Source organism: Salvelinus sp. IW2-2015, linkage group LG8, assembly GCF_002910315.2.
Source record: "Salvelinus sp. IW2-2015 linkage group LG8, ASM291031v2, whole genome shotgun sequence".
Lineage (NCBI taxonomy): Eukaryota > Metazoa > Chordata > Actinopteri > Salmoniformes > Salmonidae > Salvelinus > Salvelinus sp. IW2-2015.
In genome coordinates, this window is record NC_036848.1 from 45,070,597 (window position 1) to 45,097,567 (window position 26,971).

Below are 26,971 nucleotides of genomic sequence, written 5' to 3' on the forward strand. Positions count from 1 at the left end.
GCTTGATAGTCAACTGAAATGATCACTCATATCACCTACCACACAGCTCCCAACTCCACAGAGTCTATCTTCTCCCCGTCACACAGGCATTGGCATCCTAATGAAATAGGAGCCCACCTCTTTGATTCTGTTAAAACTTGACAGAGTTGGCATTCTGGGATAAGGTCTGCAGCAGACCATGTCATATTAATGYAAGGGCAAGCGTAACAACCTTCATTATCATTCAACTCGACAAGGCTATTCAGACTGACAAGTGACAACTAATAGAATCCAATATTTAGGCCTAATTCAGTCACTTCCTCTAGTCTGATGGCATTACACTCCTGTGTAATAATGTATTGGTAAACTGCCATGGTGGTGTATTTGTAAATTGTAAATACATATACCTCTCATAAATAGTCATAACCATGCATTATTCAGATTATCAGATTTCATTTTTCATTTGCTAACTTTTTATGGCCACTACAAAAGTCTAAGGAATGCATGGCAAATCAATTAGCACTGCAAATGACTGTAAAGAAATGCATTGATTTTACTTTAACGATGGATCTATATCTTTTCTTAATCCAAACACAAAAGCTGACTCAAATTTAATTTCCCTTAGGTAACACTGCAGAGAACAGTGTACAATGGGCATGAAATATTTGATTTCAAAGTATTACAGAATCAAATTATAGCCCCTCTACAGCCGGTGGTCCCATGTCGGGTAATAAACAGCCTGGCAATAACTGAAAACAGCTGCTGCTTTCCGGGGTTAATTTTGTTCCCAGGCTAGCTCTCCTGTAATGGAAGAGAAGAGGAGAGACTGACATCACACACAATGCTATACTCTGAATCAATAATTCTTACCTTATAAAATGCTGTCTCAAATTGTGGCCTTTACACATAAAACATGCATGACACATTGGCCTGTTGATACCGAATGTGATGCCAAGTCACAATGTCAAATGGTTTTACAACTTTGACATGACAAGTGGATCAGATGGGGAAAACTGATTTTTCAGTCATATGAAATCTAAAGTGCTTGATGCAGTCCATCTCAACCAAAACCTTTTTTGCTGCATTACAGAGAGAGAAGGTGTGGAGGTCTATTGAACATTTGTTGGATAAAATGGTAGCAACAAATAGGCTACACATAGATTCAATATTGTGGTAAAGGTAATATTSATTACAGTGTTTGATAGATAATGGTTTATTTGACTACTTACAAAAACATTCAAAATTCAGAATTGAAGTATATTTAGAAAAACAACATTTGCTGATTAACAACTTTATGTAAAATGTAGTATCATGCATATTTATCKTTTTAGATATTTGAGTGAAAATCACATACGCAGTTTCAAATTTACAACAATCATTTAGAAAGTACAATGTTCACCATGGTAACAATAAAAGCATCCACTGTTATAAGACAAATCAGAGATTTTGTAAAATACAAAGTCACATGTACATGTTAGTCTATGGTACAGTATATTGTCTTATCCCTGAAAAGATACACAGGCATAATGATACCATCATATACAACTTGAAAATAATACCATAATATACAGCTGACAAAGCCCGACGGCATCCCTATCTACACATACTTTCTAAAATCATTGAACGGACTGACATATATATATATATATTTTAATAATATATAAATATATCAAGCAAGTACAAGCAAGTTCCAACCTGGGTCCAAATGCTATTTAAGGGATTTAAATTACTTTCACATACATTTCAAAGTAAACATTTATTGTTTTTACAAATATAAGTAGTTGATTCAGTCCCATTATTTAAAAATACTGAAATACACCGAAAATATACTGTACAAAAATATAAACGRGACATGCAACAATTTTAAAGATTTGGCTGAGTTACAGTTCATATAATGAAATCAGGAAATTGAAATTAATTAATTAGGCCATAACCTATGGATTTCACATGACTGGGAATACAAATATGCATCTGTTGGTCACAGTTACCTTTAAAAATAAGGTAGGGGCATGGATCAGAAAACCAGTCAGTATCTGTTGTGACCATGATTTGCCTCATGCAGCGTGACATATCTCCTTCGCATAGACTTGATCAGGCTGTTGATTGTGGCCTGTGGATTGTTGTCCCACTCCTCTTCAAATCAAATCAAATTGTATTGGTCACARACACGTGTTTAGCAGAMGCTATTGCGGGTGTAGCGAAATGCTTGTGTTTCAAATGGCTGTGCGAAGTTTCTGGATATTGGAGTGAACTGGAYCACGCTGTCGTACAAGTTYATCCAGAACATCCCAAACATGCTCAATGAGTGACATGACTGGTGAGTATGCAGGTCATGGAAGAACTGGGACATTTTCAGCTTCCGGGTATTGTGTATAGATCCTTGCGATATGGTGCTGTGCATTATCATGCTGAAACATGAGGTGATGGCGGCGGATGAATGGGCCTCATTGTCTCGTCACGGTATCTCTTTYCATTCAAATTTCCATCAATAAAATGTAATTGTGTTAGTTGTCTGTAGCTTATGCCTGCCCATACCATAACCTCACCGCCACCATGGGGCACTTTTTTCACAACGTTGACATCAGCAAACTGCTCGCCCACACGACACCATACATGTGGTCTGCGGTTCTCAGGCCGGTTGGACKTACTGCCAAATTCTCTAAAATGAAGTTGGAGGCGGCTTATGGTAGAGAAATGAATATTCAATTCTCTGGCAAKAGCTTTGGTGGACATTCCTGCAGGCAGCATGCCAATTGCAAACTCCCTCAAAACTTGAGACATCTGTGGCATTGTGGTGTTTGACAAAATTGCAAATGTTAGAGTGGCCTTTTATTTTCCCCAGCACAAGGTGCACCTGTGTACTGAGTATGCTATTTTAGCTTCTTGATATGCCYCACCTGTCAGGTGGATGGATCATCTTGGCAAAGGAGAAATGCTCACTAACAGGGATGTAAACACATTTTTGCACAACATTTTAGAGAAATACGTTTTTTGTGCATATGGAACATTTCTGGGATCACCACTTTACGTGTTGCGTTTATATTTTTATTCAGTGTACTGTAAGTATTTAAAATAAAAATACTTAAAGAGATTCTCCAGTACTTTTCTATACTTTTTAGCCAGTACTTCTGAAAGTAGCGCTCACGAGCCAAAATAGTTTTCCTGAAAATTCTGCACTATGTCACATATGTGCAAATATGTGCACGACGTCATTGCTGTTTCCCTCTGCTCTGCTGTGGGTGAATCACATGCGTCTTGCTAGCTGTCACTCATATGGTGAGGGGTTGAAGCTCATTGGCTGAAACTTGAAATGCTAGGGGGCWGGCCCACGCGGGTGAAAATGTAGGGAACAAGGCGAAGCACAGCTTTCAGAAAATAGCCCCTTTCAAACTAAGGATTTCGTGGCTAACTGACGTAAAACAGTACTTCTGCTCATAGATMATGGATTATGCATTTATGAACTACACATTTGCAAATCCAGCCCAAACTGAGAYGTTTAAAAAATAGTAGTCACCAAAGTTCTGGAGCATGTCTTTAATTAAGCATGTATTTGAACCCAGGTCTGCCACAACCCAATGGTTAGGACTTCATCTCCGTAAACTCCGCACTGTAATATATCCGTTTTAAATATCAATAAATATTTCAGTTACTTGACGTTGATAAAGCAGCATTATCATGTTGATGGAACATTTTGCAGGTGAGCAAGTTGTCTGCCAAGCCCTGTTAAAAATGARAAACAGTATTCAATACAATATCTGATAATAACTAAATGTAATCTTCTTTRTTTWTTTTTTWWKTCTCTTTCAGTTTGGATATTTTGCAGGGCTACATTAAAGGCAATTCACATACACATACAATACATAACAATTTAGCACAGATCATATAGTATATAAAAGCAGCTATACACAGCTTTAAAGCTGCAGTCTGTGATTGGTAGGCTACATCCATTTTCTGACTTTTAAATTAATGATATATAGCCATTGACTCTTGAAACAAACAATAATGTAATTGTAAACAAACAACGTACAACTTCAAAACATGGCCAATTTATAATTTTCAGTAAGTTCAGTATGCCAGTCTAAAAGGATAGCCTACTGTATACATAACAGCTGATGTTGGTTCATTTCAGTGTTCAGCCCAAAGTTCAACATTTTAATAATGCTACCTGACAGAAAGCCTTACGCTGAGCGCTATTCTACATTCAAATATTTGTCAGCCTTGCCAGAAAGAGGCGACAGTAACATTGATGCTCATGCCACGTTGCATTTCAGCATCTTGGCGCATTACGTGTCAGAGCTTTGTGTCAGAGCACCGTGGTTACCTGGGTGACTTCCGAGCTCATGTCGTCGTTGGGCTGGCAGCGCGAGTCTAACGACAACATCTCCATACCTAGTCATACCTGTTGATTGGACCTCTCCACCGTGTTGGCGCTGGAGTGCTGCTCGCGCTGGTGCTGGTGGTGGTGGTGGTGGCGGGTACGAGAAGAATTCTGCAGCTCCAGCATCGAAGGATTCAAGGGGATGCAGAACTCGCGGAAGCAGCGTTTGAAGTTCTCYTCCAGGAAGGCGTAGAGGACCGGATTCAGGCAGCTGTTGGTGTAGCCCAGCGCGATGCAGAAGTGCCAGGTGACGGACTGCAGCAGGGAGTTGGGGATGTTGATAAGGGCTTTGATGATAACGTAGATGTGGATGGGCGTCCAGCAGATGATGAAGACGGCCACCACCACCAGGACCATACGGGTGATGCGGCGCAGGTTGCGGTCCTTCTCCTTGGAGCCGGACAACATGCGCACGCTCTTCAGGCGCAAGATCATTAGCCCATAGCACACGGTGATGATGAGGACGGGGATGATGAAGGCAAAGATGAAGACGCAGATCTTCAGAAGATTCTCCCAGTACCAGGATGGGTGGGGGAAGATCAAAGTGCAGTCGATGATTCCTGAAAATGTGAAGATTGAGTACAAGACACAGTTGAACGAATGTAGCATATGAGGAAAGCAAGCGCTTCACAGGAGTATTTTTCACAGATAAATAAAACTACAGTATATAGGCCCCAAAGCATTGCTCAAATGATAACCATAAAAGTCAGTTGTTTTCGTTTGTTAAACAAGCTTGTGCTGACTGCTTGTATTCCTCAGGCTGACATCAGATATATTTTCATCATGAGACTGCAAATAACACTATCTATTCTCCTCTAACCAATAACAAGAGCTAAGACGATTTTGACAGGCACTTGAAAACCTAATTCAGGAATCACACATCACCAATTTTGGTGACAAGTTTCTATCCCACTACTACTACTGCAATTATGCACAAACTTTCTGAAGATTATACATGGTGGTAGCTGCTAGTCTATGGCCATATATACCATCTTTAAAGCATAATATTGATGAATAGATTTGGAGGCCTACATTAAGACCAATTAGGGATGAACGCTTGCAAAACATAATTTAATGAGTTTGTGTCACATGTAAACCTAAATAAAGGATCTGAAAGTGTTCTTATTATATGATAATAAAAACATGCTTCATAGCTAACGTGGCACTCCATTTCCCTCTATGACAGACCCAGACCATGCGTAGAACAGCAAAGTGCTTCAATTCCGTTGGCTTTCCGTTCACTTCACAGAAATAACTATCAAACATAATTGTTACTCTCGCTGCTGTGGTATGCTCACGAACATTACGGATAGGATATCTAWAATTGAGGATAAAAGAAAAACAGCATGGGGAAACGTACTGTCGTACTTGCCATTATCGGTTACAGTAGTTAAGGCGGTGAACATGACAGGCAGACCGATGGCAGAGGACAGGATCCAGTTGCACACGTTGACAATCTTCGCGTTACGGGGCGTGCGGAAGTCTAAGGCCTTGACGGGGTGGCACACTGCAATGTAACGGTCAATACTCATTGTAGTCAAGGTGAAAATACTGGTGAACATGTTGTAGTAATCGATAGATATCACTATCTTGCACAGCACGTCTCCAAACGGCCAGGTCCCCATCAGGAAGTTGACACTCTGGAAGGGCAGCGTACTGGTGGCTAGTGCATCAGCCAAGGCCAGGTTGAAGATGTAGATATTTGTGGCGGTCTTCATTTTAGTGTATCTGGAAAGACAACATACAAAAATAAAAATTAAGAGACCAAATTAGGGTGTGCTTATCAGAAAACAAATAATCTGGACAGCAACTCGTCTATCGGAAAACCATTTAAAGGTAGACTCAGAAATATCTTTGGTTCACTCTGCCGTTCATGGCAACYTCTTACCACTGTGTCTCAGTTTCTCAGTCAAGTCATGCCTACCAGAACAGGATTACAAAATATTGCAATGGATTTATAAGGAATTGATATTAGAAACATACAGATGGATGGTGTATTGACACACATACACAACTGTCAATTAATTATAATCCAATTTCTCTTTACGGAGAGTTACTTACTAGGCTTATACTATTGCATTGCATGTCATGGGAGATTATAAAAATGTACACAAGCAGCTAGACAGATTCTGAGACTCTATATGTGCAACACCAGGGTTGTGGGTTCGATTCCCACGGGGTACCAGTGCTAAAAAAAAGTKTGAAAATGTATGCACTCACTKCTGTTAAATTGCTCTGGATTAGAGCATCTGCTAAATGACTCAAATGTAATACAACAGTTGCACATGTCTGTTAAAGTACTCAAATAATGTTAAATAAACAGATTATCATGGAAACGTCATTTAGTGGTCTGTTGAAACATTCTTTCCCTTAGAGAAAAGCCACATGATAGTTCTACATGTGAAATCAGAACACTTCACAGGTAATGACCTGCAAACAAGAATCTTTACAATACACACCCTGCTTTTAACATAGAGCATTTCCTACTTACATATTTGACACACAAGAATACATTATGTATGTTTATACAGTCATTATTATTTAACATATCATTATCTAGGATTTGAACTCACAAACTCTTGGTTCTTGGTTCCAATATCCTGCTACGCCACCATGTCTGTGTTAATAACTGATTTGACCTGCATTCCAACACTTTGCACTTCAAAATAAATCTCAGCCTTGTTAAAACTACACTCATGAAAAAACAATTACATTTMTCATAGTGATTCAGGAGTAACATTAAAACAGAATAATATTCCTCKKCAACATTAGACAACTATACAGAAAACCCTCAAATTGCTGAAGTAAATTAAATMAATGATAAGAGAAGAGTCAGAATAACTGATACCACTGCAGATGGTACACATTTGCTAAGTACAGATACAGTATGTATTATAGGTAATGAARGCTCAGGTGCCTGCAGCAGACTTTGTGGCGCAGCAGAAAGATCAGTTTACCTTTAATCCAGAGATTGTGAGTTCATATACCAGATGGGAACCATTTAAAGAACACTTTTTCACATGTGAAGTGTTCCAAAAACACATTTTCACACGTTTCACATTATAGGTAGCCTATTTAKGACAATCGAGAGTGCCCATCCCTGCCGTACAATAAACATTCTGCATAATGGCACAGCGTTTCATAAACTGTGGGAAAGTTGATATGTRGATATGCTTCAGTTTGCTGCCATATGACTGGTTTCACATTTGTTTCCAGCGATTATAAGGTAAAATAGATKAAAAATAATTGTTGGTTATATTTACAATTCCCTTATCCAAATGGWTTACTAATTTACCTACAGTAGCTTTTGTCAAGTTCTAAAATACAGTGCATGGAGAATGGTGTTATTTATATCCCKAAAAAACGAAGTAGATGTTTTTTCCACTTGGAACCGGTAGGTTCGCTCAACCTTATTAATGGTTTTCTCGCTCGTAAAAGAGGTGGAATTATTAGGGAATTAAGTCAAGGTTAGAATATGGTGTATCTGTAGACACACCTCCGCCACACCTTTATTTATTCAAGCTCCACCCCAGAACGAATAGCGGGTGAATAGTACGCTATTTTCATGCTTAAATTCAAGGTCAGAATACCCATAGAGAGAATAGTGCAGGAAAAGGGAATTTRGTTCCATTTACGCTCGCTTAACTCGGATCAGAATCAGCCCAATGTACACAGAAATTCCCAGTTTTATTTTWATTATTTTCAAGACCGGAAAATTAGGAATTGGAATTTAGTTTAAGCCAAACTTGCAATKTTGTGATAGGCTGCTGCTGTTACAGTATGCTGCCAATCAGCAAGTGATATGCATGTTGTCAACAGAAGAGTCAGTAAAGGCACAGTACGTTACTGGCAAGATTGCTATTGGCAGCAAGTGTCCTGTAGGTTACTGGCAACATTTTGCCAGTAAGTCATTATGACTTTTACAATAACTTGCTGACAATTACTTTCCAGTTGTGAACTGACAAATTCACAAGTTGCCATTAAGTTACTGGCAAATGCACAATAACCTCTTCACAGTGCAGCTCATTACTGACACATTATCTTACAAAGTTTGCAGAACAGTCAACGTTAAAGGAGACGCTCTACTTTTATCGGCATAACCGTCAAACACTTCCACAAATACACACATATTTGACCAAGTCCCCAACTATGCTAACGAGCCCCACCAGTACATTGTCCCTCCCCCACCTATATTTCAAACCGGAGTGATGATCGTGCCTTATATTCAAAATATTGGGTAGAAAAATGTCCCATTATACCTACAAGGTACCAATCTGTACCATGGAGTTCATATGTGTACCTGTGAAGTGTAACTTTGACGTTTTTGTACCCCAGGTAACAACACTGTAGTGTACCCTAACCATACCCATATTTTTTTCAGTGTGTTAATATACAGTATGTTCCAAGCAATTAGTATGAGCCTGGTGGCACTGCAGAAACATTGATGCACTCTCAACCAAGACATGGCAAGTTCAAATTCCCAAATAATGTATACTCTACGTCAGGACTCTTCAACCCTGTTCCTGGAGAGCTACACTCCTGTAGGTTTTCACTCCCACCCCAGTTATAACTAACCTGGGCCCAGTTTCCCGAAGTGATGGAACTTACGCTTACAAGTGTTCTGCTTAATGCATCTTTCCTACAACGGCAGAAGATGTAACATGTGTTTCCCAAAACAAGTGTCCTGAGAGAGAACGGTCACTAAGTGCGTCGTTGGAGCGTGTATCGATACTGATAGGAAAGGGAGTGCTGCTCTCGGATCAGCTTTCTCCATTCAAATCTTTCCTTAATATTATKATTATTTCACAACAATGACGACGGATCAACTCCTATAGAGATGTTACCACCTACTGCTGAAAATATTGAGTGATCTTATTTTAATGCTTACCTGATAAAACTGTACTAAATCGCCGATTTGGCACACCATTGCGCACAATGCAATTTAAATAAGAATACATCATGAAATATATTGACACAAATTACAGACAGTAGCCTACAAGTAGCAAAATAGAACTCAATTTAACATTAAATGCCTATAGCCAACTGTATTTATATTTGCAGTCATCTCGTTTTTTTATACGTTGCTTGTTTGTATCAATTGTGCAAAGACATTACACCTTTGTATGTATGTGTAGTCAACTTTATTCTGAAGTTTTCGGCAGTCACAGAGAGACAGATAAACCATGTCATTTTATATTTAGTGGAYATCTTCTGAGCGTTTTCAAGCGCAACGTTAGCAAAGATGGTTTTGGGAAACAGCTCCGAGATTTAATGATACTCCTACGCAGGTTCTAACGATGAACTTAGCCTTAAGATGCTTTTGGGAAACCGGGCCCAGATTCCGTTTATCAATCTTCCAAATATTAGAATCAGGTGCGCTAGATTAGGGTTGGACWGAAAACCTACAGGATGGTAGCTCTCCAGGAACAGAATTYGAGAGCCCTGCTCTACGTCAATTGTCCTTGAGCATTTCTAGTTTTACGTTGATGTTACYTGATAATTGGACAATTATTTACTTGATTCTGGGAAGCTTTTAGCAAAGAGGAGAAATGTTTTCTTGACAATAAGTCTGTGGCCATATCTCTTTCATGCTCACAGATCTGGTGGTGTAGCTGCACTGCAAGAGGACATTTCATGTTTCTAGCGAGGTTATGACTTCAAATTCCATTGAAAGCTGAGTCACAATTGTGGTCACAGTACAAGGTTTTGCAGTAATTTAAATAAGAATACAGCAGCATACTGTCATTTTCTAGAAAGCAAAGTGCAAAAATGTAGTCTAGCCAATATCCGTTATGTCCACAGACCTGGTGGTGCAGCAGGAACTTCAGATAGCTAGCAACTTTGAGGTTGTGAGTTTAAATCCCAAGTAAGGTTGTGTCCCAAGTAATCAGCATACTGTCCAATAACACCTGAATTTAGCTGTAAAAATACAGCAACTACAATAGTTGTAGATTTATTGTATTTTCAGCAAGTAGAAAAAAAACTCCAGGYGACCATGACACAATGTTCTAAAAACGCCCTTGGGGACGTCCRTGGAACAAACCGGGAGCTACGAAAAAATCTGCAGGGGACCATGACTGTTGCAATTGAATTAATGTAAATTATGCCTTTCAAAGTAAAATATTCTAAATTACATTTGATACTTAGGCTTTCCAAATTTCACCAAACAGTCAAACAGATCAAGAGATATAAACATGTGCCTGCTATAGCGCCACCGTGTGATCGATATTAATTTTCTTGCATATGATAAATCTTGACAGTGTTTATAACATGTGTACCAAATGTTGTTACAATACCGATATCCTTGACTGATTTATATCCATTTATGTACCATACCACGCCCACGGAATGTTTATTGATCCATAGCGGCCATGTTGTTTAAGATACTAGTCTGGGCAAAAATTGTGTTGAGACCTTTGTCCATAGTTGCCACATATCAAGTTTTGTGCAGATTGGTAATTCAGTGTCAGAAGAGTAGCACTTTAAGTGTTTTTCAAAAAATGCATCATGGCCGACGTTATGGGTCCCTGAGGCAAATGTGTTCCTTATGAGGAGAAGGACCTATGTACCAAATMTCATGACTTTTAGTCAAACGGGGTAAGGAGCATGCCCTTTCAAAGTAAGCATTTTCAATCTCTTGTTTTAGCGCCACCATTTGGCAAATCAGTGTAATTTTATAAATGCCAGATCTCTAATGCAAGACGCAACATTTACCCACATTTAGGCAAAATCGATCCAGTTCTGTCTGAAATATCGCATTTGACTAACGCACGAATGCACTAACGTACTAGAGGCTTTCACTGGTCCAAAAAGTTGGATCCGTTCCGAAATGGACATGGGGRTTTACCATCCGGACCCGATATGCATCAATATTTTTTTAAATATAGAGACCCGTCCCAAATGGACCCGAGGTCAACTAGACCAGTTCCGTATAGACCTGGCCGGATCCAGACCTGAGCCGAGTGAGGGAAGCAGCAGAAACTTCATTTTGTAAGCTACTTTATTAACCAGAYCTGATACAGCGCGAGGGAGAGGAGATAGATAGAGAGAGGTGATGCTCTAGCAGGGGCCGTGCTGTGTGACTAGGCTACTGTGAGTGTGAGRGAGTYACACAGGAACAGGGAGGAGGGAGGGAGAGATGAGAGACGGCAACCAAGCAAGCCGACTTCCACTAAAGTAGACTAATAGCTGCCATACTGTAGCTAGGTTACTTATCATCCAATATGATTACTTAGTACCTGTCTTGACTGCATCAACTCGGGCAATGGTAGTTAAGATAGCTAGCTAAGGGCCTCRCGAATAGCGCAGTGGTCTATGGCTGTGCCACTAGAGATCCTGGTTCGAGTCCAGGCTCTGTCGCAGCTGGGCCGCGACCGGGAGACCCATGGGGCGGCGCACAATTGGCCCAGCATTGTCCGGGTTAGGGGAGGGTTTGGCCGGCAGGGATGTTCTTGTCCCATTGCGCACTAGCAACTCCTGTGMCAGGCCGGGCGCAATGCACGCTGACACGGTCGCCAGGTTACAGTCACGCCCTGACCGTAGATTGCTTTGTATGTTTCTATTTRTTGTTTGMTCAGGGTGTGATGTGGGTGGGTATTCTATGGTGTATGTCTAGGTGTTTTATTTCTATGTTTAGGCCTGGTATGGTTCCCAATCAGAGGCAGCTGTCAATCGTTGTCTCTGATTGAGAACCATACTTAGGTAGCCGGTTTTCCCACTTTTGTTTGTGGGTGGTTGTTTTCTGTGTCTGTGGTTTCACCATACAGAACTGTTTCGATTTTCATTTCTGTCATTCACTTTGTTATTTTGTATTTTTCGTGTTCTGATATAATAAATGATCATGGACACTTACAATGCTGCATTTTGGTCCGATCCTTCATATTACTCATCAGACGAGGACGACAATCGTTACAGTTATGGTGTTTCCTCTGACACATTGGTGCGGCTGGCTTCCGGATTAAGCGGCATTGTGGCAAGAAGCAGAGCGGCTTGGCTGGGTTGTGTTTTGGAGGATGCACGGCTCTCGACCTTCGCCTCTCCCGAGTCCGGGAGTTGCAGCGATGAGACAAGACTAACTATCAATTGGATGAAATTGGGTAGAAAAAGAGGTAAAAAAAAAAAGGATAGCTAGCTAGCTAACTAGGCTAATTGAGGCTGCACACACTTTCTCATCCTACACAGTTACAAACTACAACTCAATTCAGAATATAAAGTAGCAGCCTACCTTTAACTTTTAATTACATCCTTTTCATTTCATCTTCCATTGAGTAGATATCTCCCAACTTTTGCCCCAAACGAAGGCTCTATGACTGTAGCCTATTGCTGTTTTGATGACTTATGATTGGCCAACCACAACAATAAGCTACACGCACCACTCTCGTGAAAAGCAAAGAACGGCAGCATAAATGATACCATTTCTCTCTCTCTCTTGCTCTCTCTCTCTTTCTCMCTCTACTGCAGAAGTCGCATTTGGATCTGCATTGGTCTTTCCAGACAAYTCAGAAAAAATTACACTTAAAGGTAATTTACACTTGAGCTGACATCCGCAGGGTTTACAGTCGGACATGTATGCCAAAATAAATTAAACTATTTTACTTTAAAAGATAACTCCTTTTATGTCAGCTATGTTTGCAGTTTGAGCATGGAGTAATGCATTGTYCATAAGCCATGGATGTAAACACGGAGCTGGATGCCTTGACCTTTAAGCATAACATTGTCTGCTAATGCACAGTCTGTGTCTGATGGATGTTTCTGAGGTGTTTAGGTTGATGTCATCAGTGAAAAAGCACAGGAAGAGCCAGGAGCAGGGTGTTTTGTATTGCACATTCTGGAACACAAAATCACTGTSTATAACAAGACCATAAAACACAGCTGGGGTGAATTGCTGATCATGTCTGTCTTCTCTGTGAAGCTTGAGTCTCCCTGACAAAAAAATTATGATTACCTAACAGTTCCAGTGAGATAAACTGAAAAGATGGCTCCCAATATAAGGGAAAATAATATAGGGCAGCAGCTAGTATTCCTGGGGTATAAACATAGAGGCACTTACATCACACAAAAAAACTAAAAAATCAAACAGCACATCATATAACTTTATTACGCCACTACATATCTACAATATAAAATATATAATACCACCATACAACAATATTACAATGTGAAAGGGAAAGGAGGACACCTAGTCAGTTGCACTCAACCAAAATGTGTCTCCTGCATTGTGTGTGTGTGCCTGTGTGTGTCTCGTCACAGTCATCTTTGTTCCATAAGGTGTAGTTTTATCTGTTTTTTAAATCAGATTTTACTGCATGCATGAGTTACTTGATGTGGAATAGAGTTCCATGTAATCATGGCTCTGTGTAGTACTGTTTGTTTACCAGAGTCTGTTCTGGACTRGGGGACTGTGAAGAGACCCCTTGTGGCATGTCTTGTGGGGTATGCATGGGTGTCTGAGCTGTGTTCTAGTCGTTTGAATAGACAGCTCGGTGCTTTCAACATGTCAATACCTCACAAAGACAAGTAGTGATTCAGCCAATCTATCCTCTACATTGAGCCAGGAGAGATTGACATGCATGTCATRGATGTTAGCTCTCCATGTATATTTAAGGGCCAGTTGTGCTGCTCTGTTCTGGGCCAACTGTAATTAGCCTATGTCCCTCTTTGTGGCACTTGACCATATGCCTGGGCAGTAGTCCAGGTGTGACAAAACTCAGGCCTGTAGGAGTTTTTTTGTTGATYTCAATGTCAAGAAAGAAGAGTAGAGCTTTATTATCCGATCTCGGCTACTGTTGCATCAATATGTTTAGACCATAACATCCAGAGTTACTCAAAGCAGTTTAGTCTCCTCAACTTGCTCAATTTCCACATTATTCATTACAAGATTTAGTTGAGGATTTAGGGTTTAAAATCAAATCAAATTTTATTGGTCACATACATGTTTAGCAGGTTTCTTCCAAATACAAGTGTGTACTGTATGACAAAGTCATAGACCGTTTCATCAACAGGAAAGAGAGGAGGACGGCATTGGCGTTTCTCTACAAGTAGGGTGAGTCAACATGTTTTTTTCTACTTGCACGAACACACACACACACACACACACATACACAGAGAAATCAAAACCATGGACAGCCACATCATATTTAGCTTACGTTGATTGGACTACATTGTTTTTGGTATCTTTTAGTTGTCACTGTAAAAGACTATGCATAGATGATTTGATGATGTTGAAATGTTGAAGTTGAAATGGTGCTGGAATAGTGGAGGCAGCTCCTGTTTTCTTTGTGACTTGCGGTAACTCTCTGTGGTTCTAAATCAATAGTTGTTTAGTCGCCCCAAAATGTCCGAAACATTAACTTGCTTGACCATGCGGTAGGTCATGTAACTGTTTGTTACATGCAATATCCTTCGTGGACTCTACCGGATAGATGTTGCTCTCAGGTTTTGTGATGAAACAAAGGTGTGGTTGAATTTATTCTGCCACTGTCTTCTTATTGTCTCTGCCTTAGGCCTACCTATCATGGTCGCAAATGAACTGACAGGTTATTATCCCAACACATAGGTTGTAATATGGCTTTTTTCKCGGCTTTTCCTCCKCAGTYATTTTACCCACGCACCACTACTGGCAACTTACAGGAGCAATTCGGGTTAAGTGCCTTGTACAAAGGAACAACAACAGTTTTTAACCTAGTTGGCTCAGGGATTCAAACTAGCGACCTTTCAGTTACTGGCCCAACATTCTTAACCGCTGGACTACCTGCCGTCRAGTAGGGGAGTGTGTAGGAGGGAGTAAAGGGAAGGAGGCCTCCTCCATCAGCGCTGTCTATAGTTAGCAGAGACTAGTTCACTATGAAAGAGGGAGCACAGTCATCAAAGCATCTGATAAAGACAGACAGCAGCTTAACACTAAAACACTTCAGCTGCCTCATGGCAGCTGCCTCTGGAATTACTGAGTGTGATGGTCCGCTTGGCTGGCAGACATGATCACAAAGGTGGCAGTTACCTCGAATCAAATAGAGCAGATATCCCTGCGCAGCCGGCTGTCTTTTCTGATTCCTCAGCGCCAGCAGAGGATGTCTAGTGGAACAAATTCGCAAATACTTTGGGATGTTCACCACTGACACAAGGCTTTTGTGCATGGCGTGTTGTAAGGCCTAATGCACATGCATAGTGACAGTAGACATAGAGTAGGCGTAAACATGCCTTTTCACGGACAGCTCCATCCTCAGAGCCACACTAGTACAATTTATGTCYTCACTATGAAAACATCTAGATTGTGTTTATAGGCAATAAATATACACAGCAACTCACTATGGCATCGTAAGCCTGTATACAAAACATTTGAGGATTTTAGGAAATTAATGACATGAATGGTAACCTAGTATAACCGCAGAAACAGAGCAGCAGAGTAGCCTATAGCAATGAAGGCTTGTTGCTAAGGAACAACCAGAACATGTCCTCTGACTTTGTGATTATCTTCTCCTGATACATCATTCCATTACATTCAGGCCGAGACAGTGTTTCTCCAAGATTGTTTTTCAACATGGCCCTCTTTAATKATTTCAATTGAAATCAATTTCCCAAATGCCTATAGGACCACACCTATATAATGGTACAGGAAACACTTGAGTTGAGTTCCTTTGGTACAAACAAGTTAAACTTCTAATGAATATTAAAATGTAAAGTGGGCAATGTATACTCTGACGTCTTTCCTTTATCCAGCATTTTAAAACAGAAAATCTTTGTCAAAAGGACAATACGTTATTCAGTTGGAAATGTCAAACAGTCAAAGACATGTTCTGTCAAAAAACATCATCACTAAAGCCACTGTTAATATAGGAGCCAAAGAAAGCAGTAATGAGTCTGATTATAAACTATTTTTTTTCTGTAGTGTGACATGTTTTGCTCCATCTCCTACACTGAATTATAATCCTTTGAGTGGCAGATAGAACAAAGACAAGAGTATATAATGAGTGGAGGCAAAAAAAATATCTACATGAGTAATGCATTCATTGACAAAGCTACTATCAATCATACTGTGAATAAATGTTTACTGTTCAGGAACAGGCCTATTCTTGTCCTCATCTTACCTTGAAGAAAGACATTCCTATGGGAGGGAGGCAATGGTGGACATAAAATTGTTCACCACTGATGACCTTTCAAGACCAGTGCTTGACTTGGGCAGGAGCTCACCGGAGCTGAGTACTGACACCTCAAATTGTCTACTGCTTGATCTCCTGTTCCGCTTCTAGAATATTATCTCAAAAGGATTATGAAGCTCCTGCACCTAAATACAAATGGCACCCAAAATGAGTAATGGTACCTATTTCAGATCAAGTCAAGCACTGTTCAAGACCAATATTATTAATCTCCCTTAATAAAGATGGAAAGTCATTGAGTATGAGAATAAGGGCAGTGCCCAGGAAACCAAATGTGTAAGGAATCACACAGCATGCTACATCCTGTCAATAGATCTCAGGAGTTAATCATAAGGAGAGCCAACATATTGAGTGTAACACAATGTGTCATAAACTGCCTGTTGGGGATCCATAGGAGGCTGAGTTACAAAGGACATCAATCATATGCATGTTATTTCCTGGAGTTTGAGAGGATGGAACTACTAAACTCTTAGAAAAAAGCATTCCAAAAGGGTTCTTTGGCTGTCCCCATTGGAGAACCGTTTTTAGTTCCATGTAGAACCCTTTCCACAGAGGGTTCTACATGGAACTAAAAAGGGTTCTACCTGGAACCAAAAGGCTTCTACCTGGAACCAAACAGGGTTCTTCAATGGGTTCTCCTATAGGGACAGCCGAAGAACCCTTGTTGGTTCTAGATATAACTTTTTTTCTAGGATTGTAGTATTAACCTGTATTTTCTGAGAGTAGTATTTCTGCTTAGAGTACTGTGTTGAGCCTATTCAAACACGTTTCTAAAACCGTAGTTATCCCCACAGGACCTCCAGCACATGGCGAGTAATCTTTGAAGTGGCTTATGAAACCTACTAACATCATGAAACAAGAAAGGAGAGATTTTATTACTAAAGGGTTGTTGAATGATGTTGAGTGATCGATCAGGGAACACTTAGAGAAAAAGAAAGCTAATGTTTTTATTTATTTATTATGTATCCCTTAGCTCAGAACCCTCCTTTATATAATAAATGAATTGGACCTGCTGTATTAGGCAGCCTGTGATAAGAGGACAAATAAAATGATACATCTTTATTAATCAATATAATTTTGTTTGTGCATAGGAGGGAAATTGTACCCTGAATCAATTTCCTTATCTCACCGAGCTTTGCACATTGTACAAAATTATGATAAAAAACAAGCACTAGCCTGACACTAGCCACCTTTTTGTTAATCAATGAACAAACATATGGCCATGAAGGGTACAGGTCCATCTTGAATGCATTGTTTGTGACCCAAAAATGTAAGTGTTAACAACAATTACGGGAATGGATCAGACGTGATGATTTATTGTACTGTAAGATAGGAAACACGCTCTGCTCTTGCAGGTAGGCTGACTGGGGGAAGGGATGGTCGGAGAGAACGCATGGGTGTCTCCATGACAACAAACAGCACTCTGCACTATTTCCCCTGCGGTTTCCTGCAGTTCTAGAATTGATTTATCACATGAGCGTGCAGATATCATTCTGTGGGTGACACAACTTGTCATTTGTTTGTGCTTGTGAGAGTTCCTGGATGTAAGCACTGATCTGGTGGAAGCTTGTGGGTGGGTCAGGTGTCGTTGCTAATGGCATGAACGTTATCCACCATGTAGGTGCTGACACTCAGCAAAGACCAAGAAAGGTTAAAAAGGTATATTCATTTAAGATAGTTTGGGTTGGTCTGTACTTAGGAAGGATCCAGTTTTGAGATGGGAATGATTAGCTTGATTTTGCGTAAATCATGCATTGATGTCAATGCAAGATTTGCACGAGTTATGAGCAAAGCTAATTGTCTTAAAAAAATGTTTTATCATAATGAATATCAGTTCAACACGCAGTGCTCATTGGTGCAGTGGCTTAGTGCAGTTTCGCAAGGCTCCCCGCAATGTCCGAGCAAGGTATCAGCTATCACACCATGTAAAGGAAAGACTTTAAAAAATATATAAATTGCAACTAACTGGATTTATGTCAACTCCGTCTCTAGTTTAGGGTGTGTGTATTGTTTAGGGGGTTTTGTAGTATGTATGGGGTTGTGTTCAGTGTAGGTGTTTAGAAAAGTCTATGGTTGCCTGATTTGGTTCTCAATCAGAGACAGCTGGTTATTGTTGTCTCTGATTGGGAGCCATATTTAAGGCAGCCATAGGCTTTAGGTGTTTGTGGGTAATTGTCTATGTTATACGTTTGTAGCCTGTGTGTGCACTACGTTCATAGCTTCACGTTTGTTTGTTTTGTTKGTTTTTTGTAAGAGTGTTTCTTTTCGTGTTACGTCTTCGTCATCAAAATTAAAGGAAGGAAGATGTATTTCTCACACGCTGCGCCTTGGTCCACTTCTTCTCCTCACTACGACGATCGTGACACAATTATTGTCCAACAAATGTTTAAAGGCATTGATTGTTTAATTCTAACATGAGCTATTTAATACAAATACAAATGTGCAAACTTTTTTTTGTTTTGTTTTGTTTTATAGCACTATTAAATCCTCCAGGGCTAATTTCGTTAGCATTTTGCCATAATTTTCTACATTTAGAACATAAAACAACATTTATACAGCAAACATTATCCCTTAGGTCTAGCACAGGAAATACTACAATTGTTTAAGCATATATTGCAGACCGGGGGTTAGCCATCAGTGATGGAGTTGACAACAGATACTCAAAGCAGACATATTTTTGCCTCTAAAAATAAAAGTTCAATACAAACATTTGTAAAATATGGAAAATTACTATTTTGAGAATCCCCAAATGAAAACATAACCAAAAATCTGACGGAGTTAATGTTTTACGGAGTTGACAAAAATAGCTTTTTCTTCTTCATTCAATTTTTTGCTTTATAACTTTTTTCAATTTTTTTGCTTTATAACTCTAAAACCTAATTAAATGTAACAAATTTTAACCAAAATGTACAGTGGGGAGAACAAGTATTTGAGACACTGCCGATTTTGCATCTGTCATTTTTATCATAGGTACACTTCAACTTTGAGAGACGGAATCTAAAACAAAAATCCAGAAAATCACATTGTATGATTTTTAAGTAATTAATTTGCATTTTATTGCATGACATAAGTATTTGATACGTCAAAAAAGCAGAATTTAATATTTGGTACAGAAACTTTTGTTTGCAATTACAGAGATCCTACGTTTCCTGTAGTTCTTGACCAGGTTTGCACACACTGCAGCAGGGATTTTGGCCCACTCCTCCATACAGACCTTCTCCAGATCCTTCAGGTTTCGGGGCTGTTTCTTGGCAATACGGACTTTCAGCTCCCTCCAGAGATTTTCTATTGGGTTCAGGTCTGGAGACTGGCTAGGCCACTCCAGGATCTTTGTTATGCTTTTTACGGAGCCACTCCTTAGTTGCCCTGGCTGTGTGTTTCGGGTCGTTGTCATGCTGGAAGACCCAGCCACGACCCATCTTCAATGCTCTTACTGAGGGAAGGAGGTTGTTGGCCAAGATCTCGCGATACATGGCCCCATCCATCCTCCCCTCAATATGGTGCAGTCGTCCTGTCCCCTTTGCAGAAAAGCATCCCCAAAGAATGATGTTTCCACCTCCATGCTTCACGGTTGGGATGGTGTTCTTGGGGTTGTACTCATCCATCTTCTTCCTCCAAACACGGCGAGTGGAGTTTAGACCAAAAAGCTCAATTTTTGTCTCATCAGACCACATGACCTTCTCCCATTCCTCCTCTGGATCATCCAGATGGTCATTGGCAAACTTCAGACGGGCCTGGACATGCGCTGGCTTGCGCTGCAGGATTTTAATTCATGACGGCGTAGTGTGCTACTAATGGTTTTCTTTGAGACTGTGGTCCCAGCTCTCTTCAGGTCATTGACCAGGTCCTGCCGTGTAGTTCTGGGCTGATCCCTCACCTTCCTCATGATCATGATGCCCACGAGGTGAGATCTTGCATGGAGCCCCAGACCGAGGGTGATTGACCGTCATCTTGAACTTCTTCCATTTTCTAATAATTGCGCCAACAGTTGTTGCCTTCTCACCAAGCTGCTTGCCTATTGTCCTGTAGCCCATCCCAGCCTTGTGCAGGTCTACAATTTTATCCCTGATGTCCTTACACAGCTCTCTGGTCTTGGCCATTGTGGAGAGGTTGGAGTCTGTTTGATTGAGTGTGTGGACAGGTGTCTTTATTACAGTACGAGATCAAACAGGTGCAGTTAATACAGATAATGAGTGGAGAACAGGAGGGCTTCTTAAAGAAAAACTAACAGGTCTGTGAGAGCCGGAATTCTTACTGGTTAGTAAGTGATCAAATACTTATGTCATGCAATAAAATGCTAATGAATTACTTAAAAATCATACAATGTGATTTTCTGGATTTTTGTTTTAGATTCCGTCTCTCGCAGTTGAAGTGTACCTATGATAAAAATTACAGACCTCTACATGCTTTGTAAGTAGGAAAACCTGTAAAATCGGCAGTGTGTCAAATACTTGTTCTCCCCACTGTATATTCTATTTTAATATATCTGGAAGATGGAGTGACAGTTTATGGTTGTGACCATGGTGATTCCAATATTGTTTGTCAAAAGTAGAAAACTTCACAGACTAAGAGTGGTCCTGTCGCACTACATGTAATGAGGACATGAATAAGGGGTCCTTATGGTATAGCTGATTCATTTAGGATTTTAGACCAATCTGACAGAGTAAATCAAATCTCTGAACACAACTTTTAGGAATCAAATGTAAATTAATAATATTTTGTATGTGAAAGTATTTAGAAAATTCCCCAAACAAATATTTTATTTTATAAAATGCCCCTAAATGTAAACGTTAAGCTCAAATAATGCAACAAAATAAAAAATGTCAACTATAAAAATAAGGTTTCAATGCCAGACAAAGGATTGTCCCGACATTCAAGAATACCTGAGCTAATTTCCTGCTATTATATCCTGCTGAGCTAATTTCCTGCTATTCTACACATTTTGCCATGAGGCTGTGAGAAGCTGAGACACCGTGTCTCAATCTTGGCACTCATTGTGCCATCATTGTAAAAAATATTTTGGAAGCTATAGAAATGCATTTATTAATGTAACCTTAATGCAAACATTTAAATTATATTTTGTGAGCTAAACATTAAAAAAAAGAAAAGCCCAAATATATTTTTTTAAATGTATAATTTTGAGAGATTACTAACATTACTGTCCCCACTACAACAAAACAATACTTAAATACATGTCATTCAAAAATTTAATTGAAATACTGTAAAATCCCATTAATAATTCCTATGGAGGACTGCTCCTACTGGTAAGTGCCAATATGGCCGACCGGTGGCTTCTAAGCAATCCAGGGTTAATATACATCATTGGCTACACCAGTGCATTGGGTTAGATGGAGGACTTTGTGAGTGTATTCTGAATTCCCCAAGGGAGTTGACTCTCGCGGTTGTGCTTACAGTAGCTTACATGCCTCAGGGTCATAGTGAAGCAGTGAAGAGTGGCAATATGGGGGGAAAACCATACCGAAACTTGTATTGTGGATAACTAATATCTGTATTCTTATTGAACAAGTTCAGGTACGTCTGAATAAGACTGAACTCGACCCAGGACTCTTAGACTACTGTATGTCATCAGCAGAGATCAGTTGGTCATCACATCCTCTTATTCATCAAAGAATAAATGAAGCAGGCGAATGCTGATGTACTACTAATCCTACTACAAACACCCCCGGCTGAGGAAGACATTTCTGAGTAACATCGTTGATTTACGGTTGACCTTGACCTTTTGGGATTTTGGCTGGGGAATGGCGATGCTCCAATGATTCAAGGCTTTGTTGTGTTTCTGACATTTTCCATCCCTCTCTAGCTCAGGCCGTTATCCCCACCTGCTTCAAGATGTCAACTATCATCCCCTGCCCAAGAAAGGGAAAGTAACTGAACTGAATGACTACTGACCCGTAGCACTCACTTCCGTCATCATGAAGTACTTTGAAAGGCTAGTCAAAAACTACATCACCTTCTCCCTCCCTGACACACTCGACCCTCGCCAATTTGCCTACTGCCCCAACAGATCCAAGGACGACGCAATCGCCATTGCCTTGCACACTGCTCTCACCCACCTGGACAATAGGGATGCATATGTGAGGATGCTCTTCATCGACTACAGCTCTGCCTTCAATACCATAGTGCTCTCTAAGCTCACCACAAAACTCACAGCCCTGGGACTGAACTCCTTCCTATGCAACTGGGTCCTGGACTTCCGGATGGGCCGCCCCCAGGTAGTGAAGGTAGGCAACATTACCTCCTCCATACTGATCCTCAACATGGGGGCCCCACAAAGGTGCATCCCCAGTCCCCTGCTGTACTCCCTGTATACCCACGACTACATGGCCTCACACAGTTCCAACTTCATCATCAAGTTCGCTGACGTCACGACAGTAGTAGGCCTGATTACCAACAACGACGAGACGGCCTACCGGTGCCAGGTAGGCCTACTGGTGCCAGGTAACCAACCTCTCCCTCAACATCAGCAAAGCAAAGGAACTAATTGTTGATTTCAGGACGAACCAGCTGAGCACGCCCCCATACTCACCAACGGGGCCGCCGTGAAGACGGTCAAAAATGTAAAGTTTAGGCCTCCCGAGTGGCGCAGTGGTCTAAGGCACCGCTGTGCCACTAGAGATCCTGGTTCAAGTCCAGGATTTGGCCGGCAGGGATGTCCTTGTCCCATCGCGCTCTAGCGACTCCTGTGGCGGACCGGGCGCAATGCAAGCTGACACGGTCGCCAGGTGTACAGTGTTTCCTCCGACACATTGGTGCGGTTGGCTTCCGAGGTTAAGCGGGCATTGTGTCAAGAAGCAGTGCGGCTCGGCTGGGTTGTGTTTCGGAGGACGCACGGCTCTCAACCTTTGGCTCTCACGAGTCCAAACGGGAGTTGCAGCGATGAGACAACACTGTAACTACCAATTGGATACCACGAAATTGGGGTGAAAAAAAAAAAGAGTCAAGTTCCTCGGCATACACATCTCCGAGGAGCTGAAATGGTCAAACCACATAAACACGTGGTGAATAAGGCACAACAGCGACTTTTTAACCTCAGGAGGCTGAATAAATTTGGCCTGTCCCAGAGGGCCCTCACAGTGTTCAACAGGAGCACCATCGAGAGAACACTAGTCAGCTACCTGCTTCCCACCCCTTCCTGCCTAATCCCCCCCTGGACTTGGCTGGATGTCCTTTGGGTGGTGGACCATTCTTGATACACAAGCGAAACAGTTGAGCGTGAAAAACCAAGCATCTTTGCAGTTCTTGACACACTCAAACCGATGCCTCTTGGCACTTACTACCATACCCTGTTGTTAATTGGATTTATATGTTTAAATTAATGATTCGAATACTCTACCCTGAAACCATATAATTGTATGAAATTGATTAGAATCATAAAGTTATAATTAATGATGTGTGTAGTTTTAGTCAGTAAAACAATATGTCTCTACAGTATCTTAAACACAGACTGTCTGAGCAAAATTCGGTGCCGACCTTGGCTAGGGGCCACTGAGAGATTTGGTCTCACGGCCTCCCCAATCTTGGGGGAGGACGGGGAGTGCTTCTCACGGTCTCTGTAATCTATGTCGGCTGGGTAGGGAGACAGTATGTGCGCAGGATACCTACTGTTTGTGTGGAAGTATGTGCGTAAGGAGTCTGTGTGTGTGAAAGTATGTGTGTAAGAAGCCAGTATAAAATGAATGGTTTTGTACAACTAACCAGCGCTCTCGTGAATAAACATTTTGACTATCATAGCTGGGGCCTCCGTCTGTTTCATTCGACCAGTATCTTACAAATTCTGGGTTGCAGACTGAGTAGTTAATTGATTTGGGTTATGAACATTGAGAACATAATTCTCGTGACACCCGTTGAAAGGAACTTAAATATTTTGTCTCGCCCATTCACTCTTGGCATTCTCTCAATCAGCTTCACCTGGAATGCTTTTCCAACAGTCTTGAAGGAGTTCCCACATATGCTGAGCACTTGTTGGCTGCTTTTCCTTCAATCTGCAGTCCAACTCATCTCGATTGGGTTGAGGTTGGGTAATTGTGGAGGCCAGGTCATCTGATGCAGCACTCCATCACTCTCCTTCTTGGTCAAATAGCCCTTACACAGCTTGTAGGTGTGTTGTGTCCTTTTGAAAACAAATTATAGTCCCACTAAGCGCAAACCAGATGGGATGGCTTATCACTGCAGAATGCTTTGGTAGCCATGCTGGTTAAGTGTGCCTTGAATTCTAAATAAATTACTGACAGTGTCACCAGCAAAGCACGCCCACACCATCACACCTCCTCCTCAATGCTTCACGGTGGGAACCACACATGCAGAGACCATCTGTTCACCTACTCTGCATCTCACAAAGACACGGCGGTTGGAACCCAAAATCTCAAATGTGGATTCATCAGACCAAAGGACAGATTTTCACTGGTCTAATGTCCATTGCTCGTGTTTCTTGGCCCAAGCAAGTCTCTTCTTCTTATTGGTATCCTTTATTAGTGGTTTATTTTCAGCAATTCGACCATGTAGGCCTGATTGACCCAGTCTCCTCTGAACAGTTGATGTTGAGATGTGTTTGTTACTTGAACTCTGTGAGGAGATTTGGGCTGCAATTTCAGAGGCTGTTAACTATAAAGAACTTATCCTCTGCAGCAGAGATATCTCTGGGTCTTCCATTCCTGTGGTGGTCATCATGAGAGCCAGTTTAATCATAGTGGTTGATGGCTTTTACGACTGCACTTGAAGAAACTTTCAAAGTTCTTGAAATTTTCCGCATTGACTGACCTTCATGTATTAAAGTAATGATGGACTGTCATTTCTCGTTGCTTATTTGAGCTGTCCTTGCCATAATATGGACTTGGTCTTTTACCAAATAGGGCTATCTTCTGTATACCTTCCCTACCTTGTCACAACACAACTGATTGGCTGAAACGCATTAAGAAGGAAAGAAATTCCACAAATTAACTTTTAACAAGGCACACCTGTTAATTGAAATGCATTCCAGGTAACTCCAGGTACCTCATGAATCTCAAATATAAATATATTTTACTTTGTTTAACACTTTTTTGGTTACTACATGATTCCATAGATGTTATTGCATAGATGTTATTTCATAGTTTTGATGTCTTCACTATTATTCTACAATGTAGAAAATCATAAAAATAAAGAAAATCCCTTGAATGAGTAGGTGTGTCCAAACTTTTGACTGGTACTGTATATATTATTATTGTTTTTTTATTGTTTCATTCACACCTGAACTGTTGGAGCTCGGAGCTTAAGTATTTCACTGTACACTGCAACACTATGCATATGCTCCTCAAAATATATCTTTACATGTTTTCAAAGTAAAGTGTTTATGAGAGTTAAGTACCAATAATAACAAATTATGTCAAAATCATATGTAGCCAATGTCCGCCAATCAATGGTCCCACATCAATGGTTTCTATGACAGTTAATATTATTGTGGTGACTCCACCGGGGTCTGGAAATCCATTGAGTTATAGCCGAGTCCAAACGCGTTCATTTCTGACCGTTCGAGGCACTGCAGTTGTCTGTGGTTGCAATAAAATGCTATCTTTAACAGCAGTCAGTTGTGACTAGGCTATATAAAATACATTACATTTGCAATACATTTGTTTTATGATGGCTTTCAGCACATACTGTAGTTGCAATGAATTCCCTTTAATTACAGGCTGAATAATGTAGCCATTTACTGGTCAATATCATGATTTACGTGCGCCTAACTCCCGGTGGAATTCTTTCACGTGCTCTGTTCAGAATAATTATTGAGCATGGTGCCATATTCGTCTATCAACAACCTGTTTCTTTCAATTTACCACAGAATATGGTTCCTCATGGTATCCCCTTTTATGGCGGGTTACTGTCAGTTAATTTGTCTATTAAACTATGAAATGTACACATACTACTAATCTAACCTAGAATCGGATTTACCATGCATCAGAACAATAGTGTCAGGGCAGTGTAGGCTATAAAACCTGGGATTAGTTGTTGATATCTTACCTGATAATGACATACATGACGAGCACGTTTCCCACCAGACCAAGCACACACACAATAGAGTAAAGAGTCGTGATTATAATCGCGATGATCACTGGTGTCGAATCTTTGGCCAGGTTGTCTGTTCTCTCACATTTGGCATCCAAACTCATGTTATCGCTGAAGTTCCGACAAAAAACACTATTGTTCATCATGGCCAAATTTGAGAAATGGTACGGATTGTTCGACGTGTTGCCACCGCTTTCCATGGTCAGCTGAAGCTGTCCCGGCTGAGGCGCTCAGGACAAGAAATCTCGCAACGATTCTCTCACGTTCAAGGCTGCACGGTGTGAGTTTTAAGACGTTTTTGTGTCACACCAAGTACCCTTACGCACGAGTTATGGGACGTGGATGAAACATAAATGCATATTACCAGTTCCCCCTATTGCGTTTTCTCAATTTATCAAGCAAA

General features: G+C 40.7%; 1 protein-coding gene across 2 annotated transcripts; it reads right to left on the reverse strand.

Annotated features, from left to right (window-relative positions):
* Window positions 1-1,176: 1,176 nt before the first annotated feature.
* oprm1 (opioid receptor, mu 1) lies at window positions 1,177-26,971 on the reverse strand. Of its 2 annotated transcripts, none has more exons than XM_023993512.2 (3): window positions 26,524-26,971; window positions 5,718-6,085; window positions 1,177-4,917 (listed from the first exon to the last, which is right to left on the reverse strand). In XM_023993512.2, exons 1-3 carry the CDS (start codon window positions 26,766-26,768, stop codon window positions 4,373-4,375), a joined length of 1,158 nt encoding a protein of 385 aa, XP_023849280.1. In that variant the 5' UTR covers window positions 26,769-26,971; the 3' UTR covers window positions 1,177-4,372. The 2 variants fall into 2 exon arrangements, with proteins under 2 accessions (XP_023849280.1, XP_023849281.1); XM_023993513.2 differs by having other exon boundaries at window positions 5,730-6,085; window positions 26,524-26,970.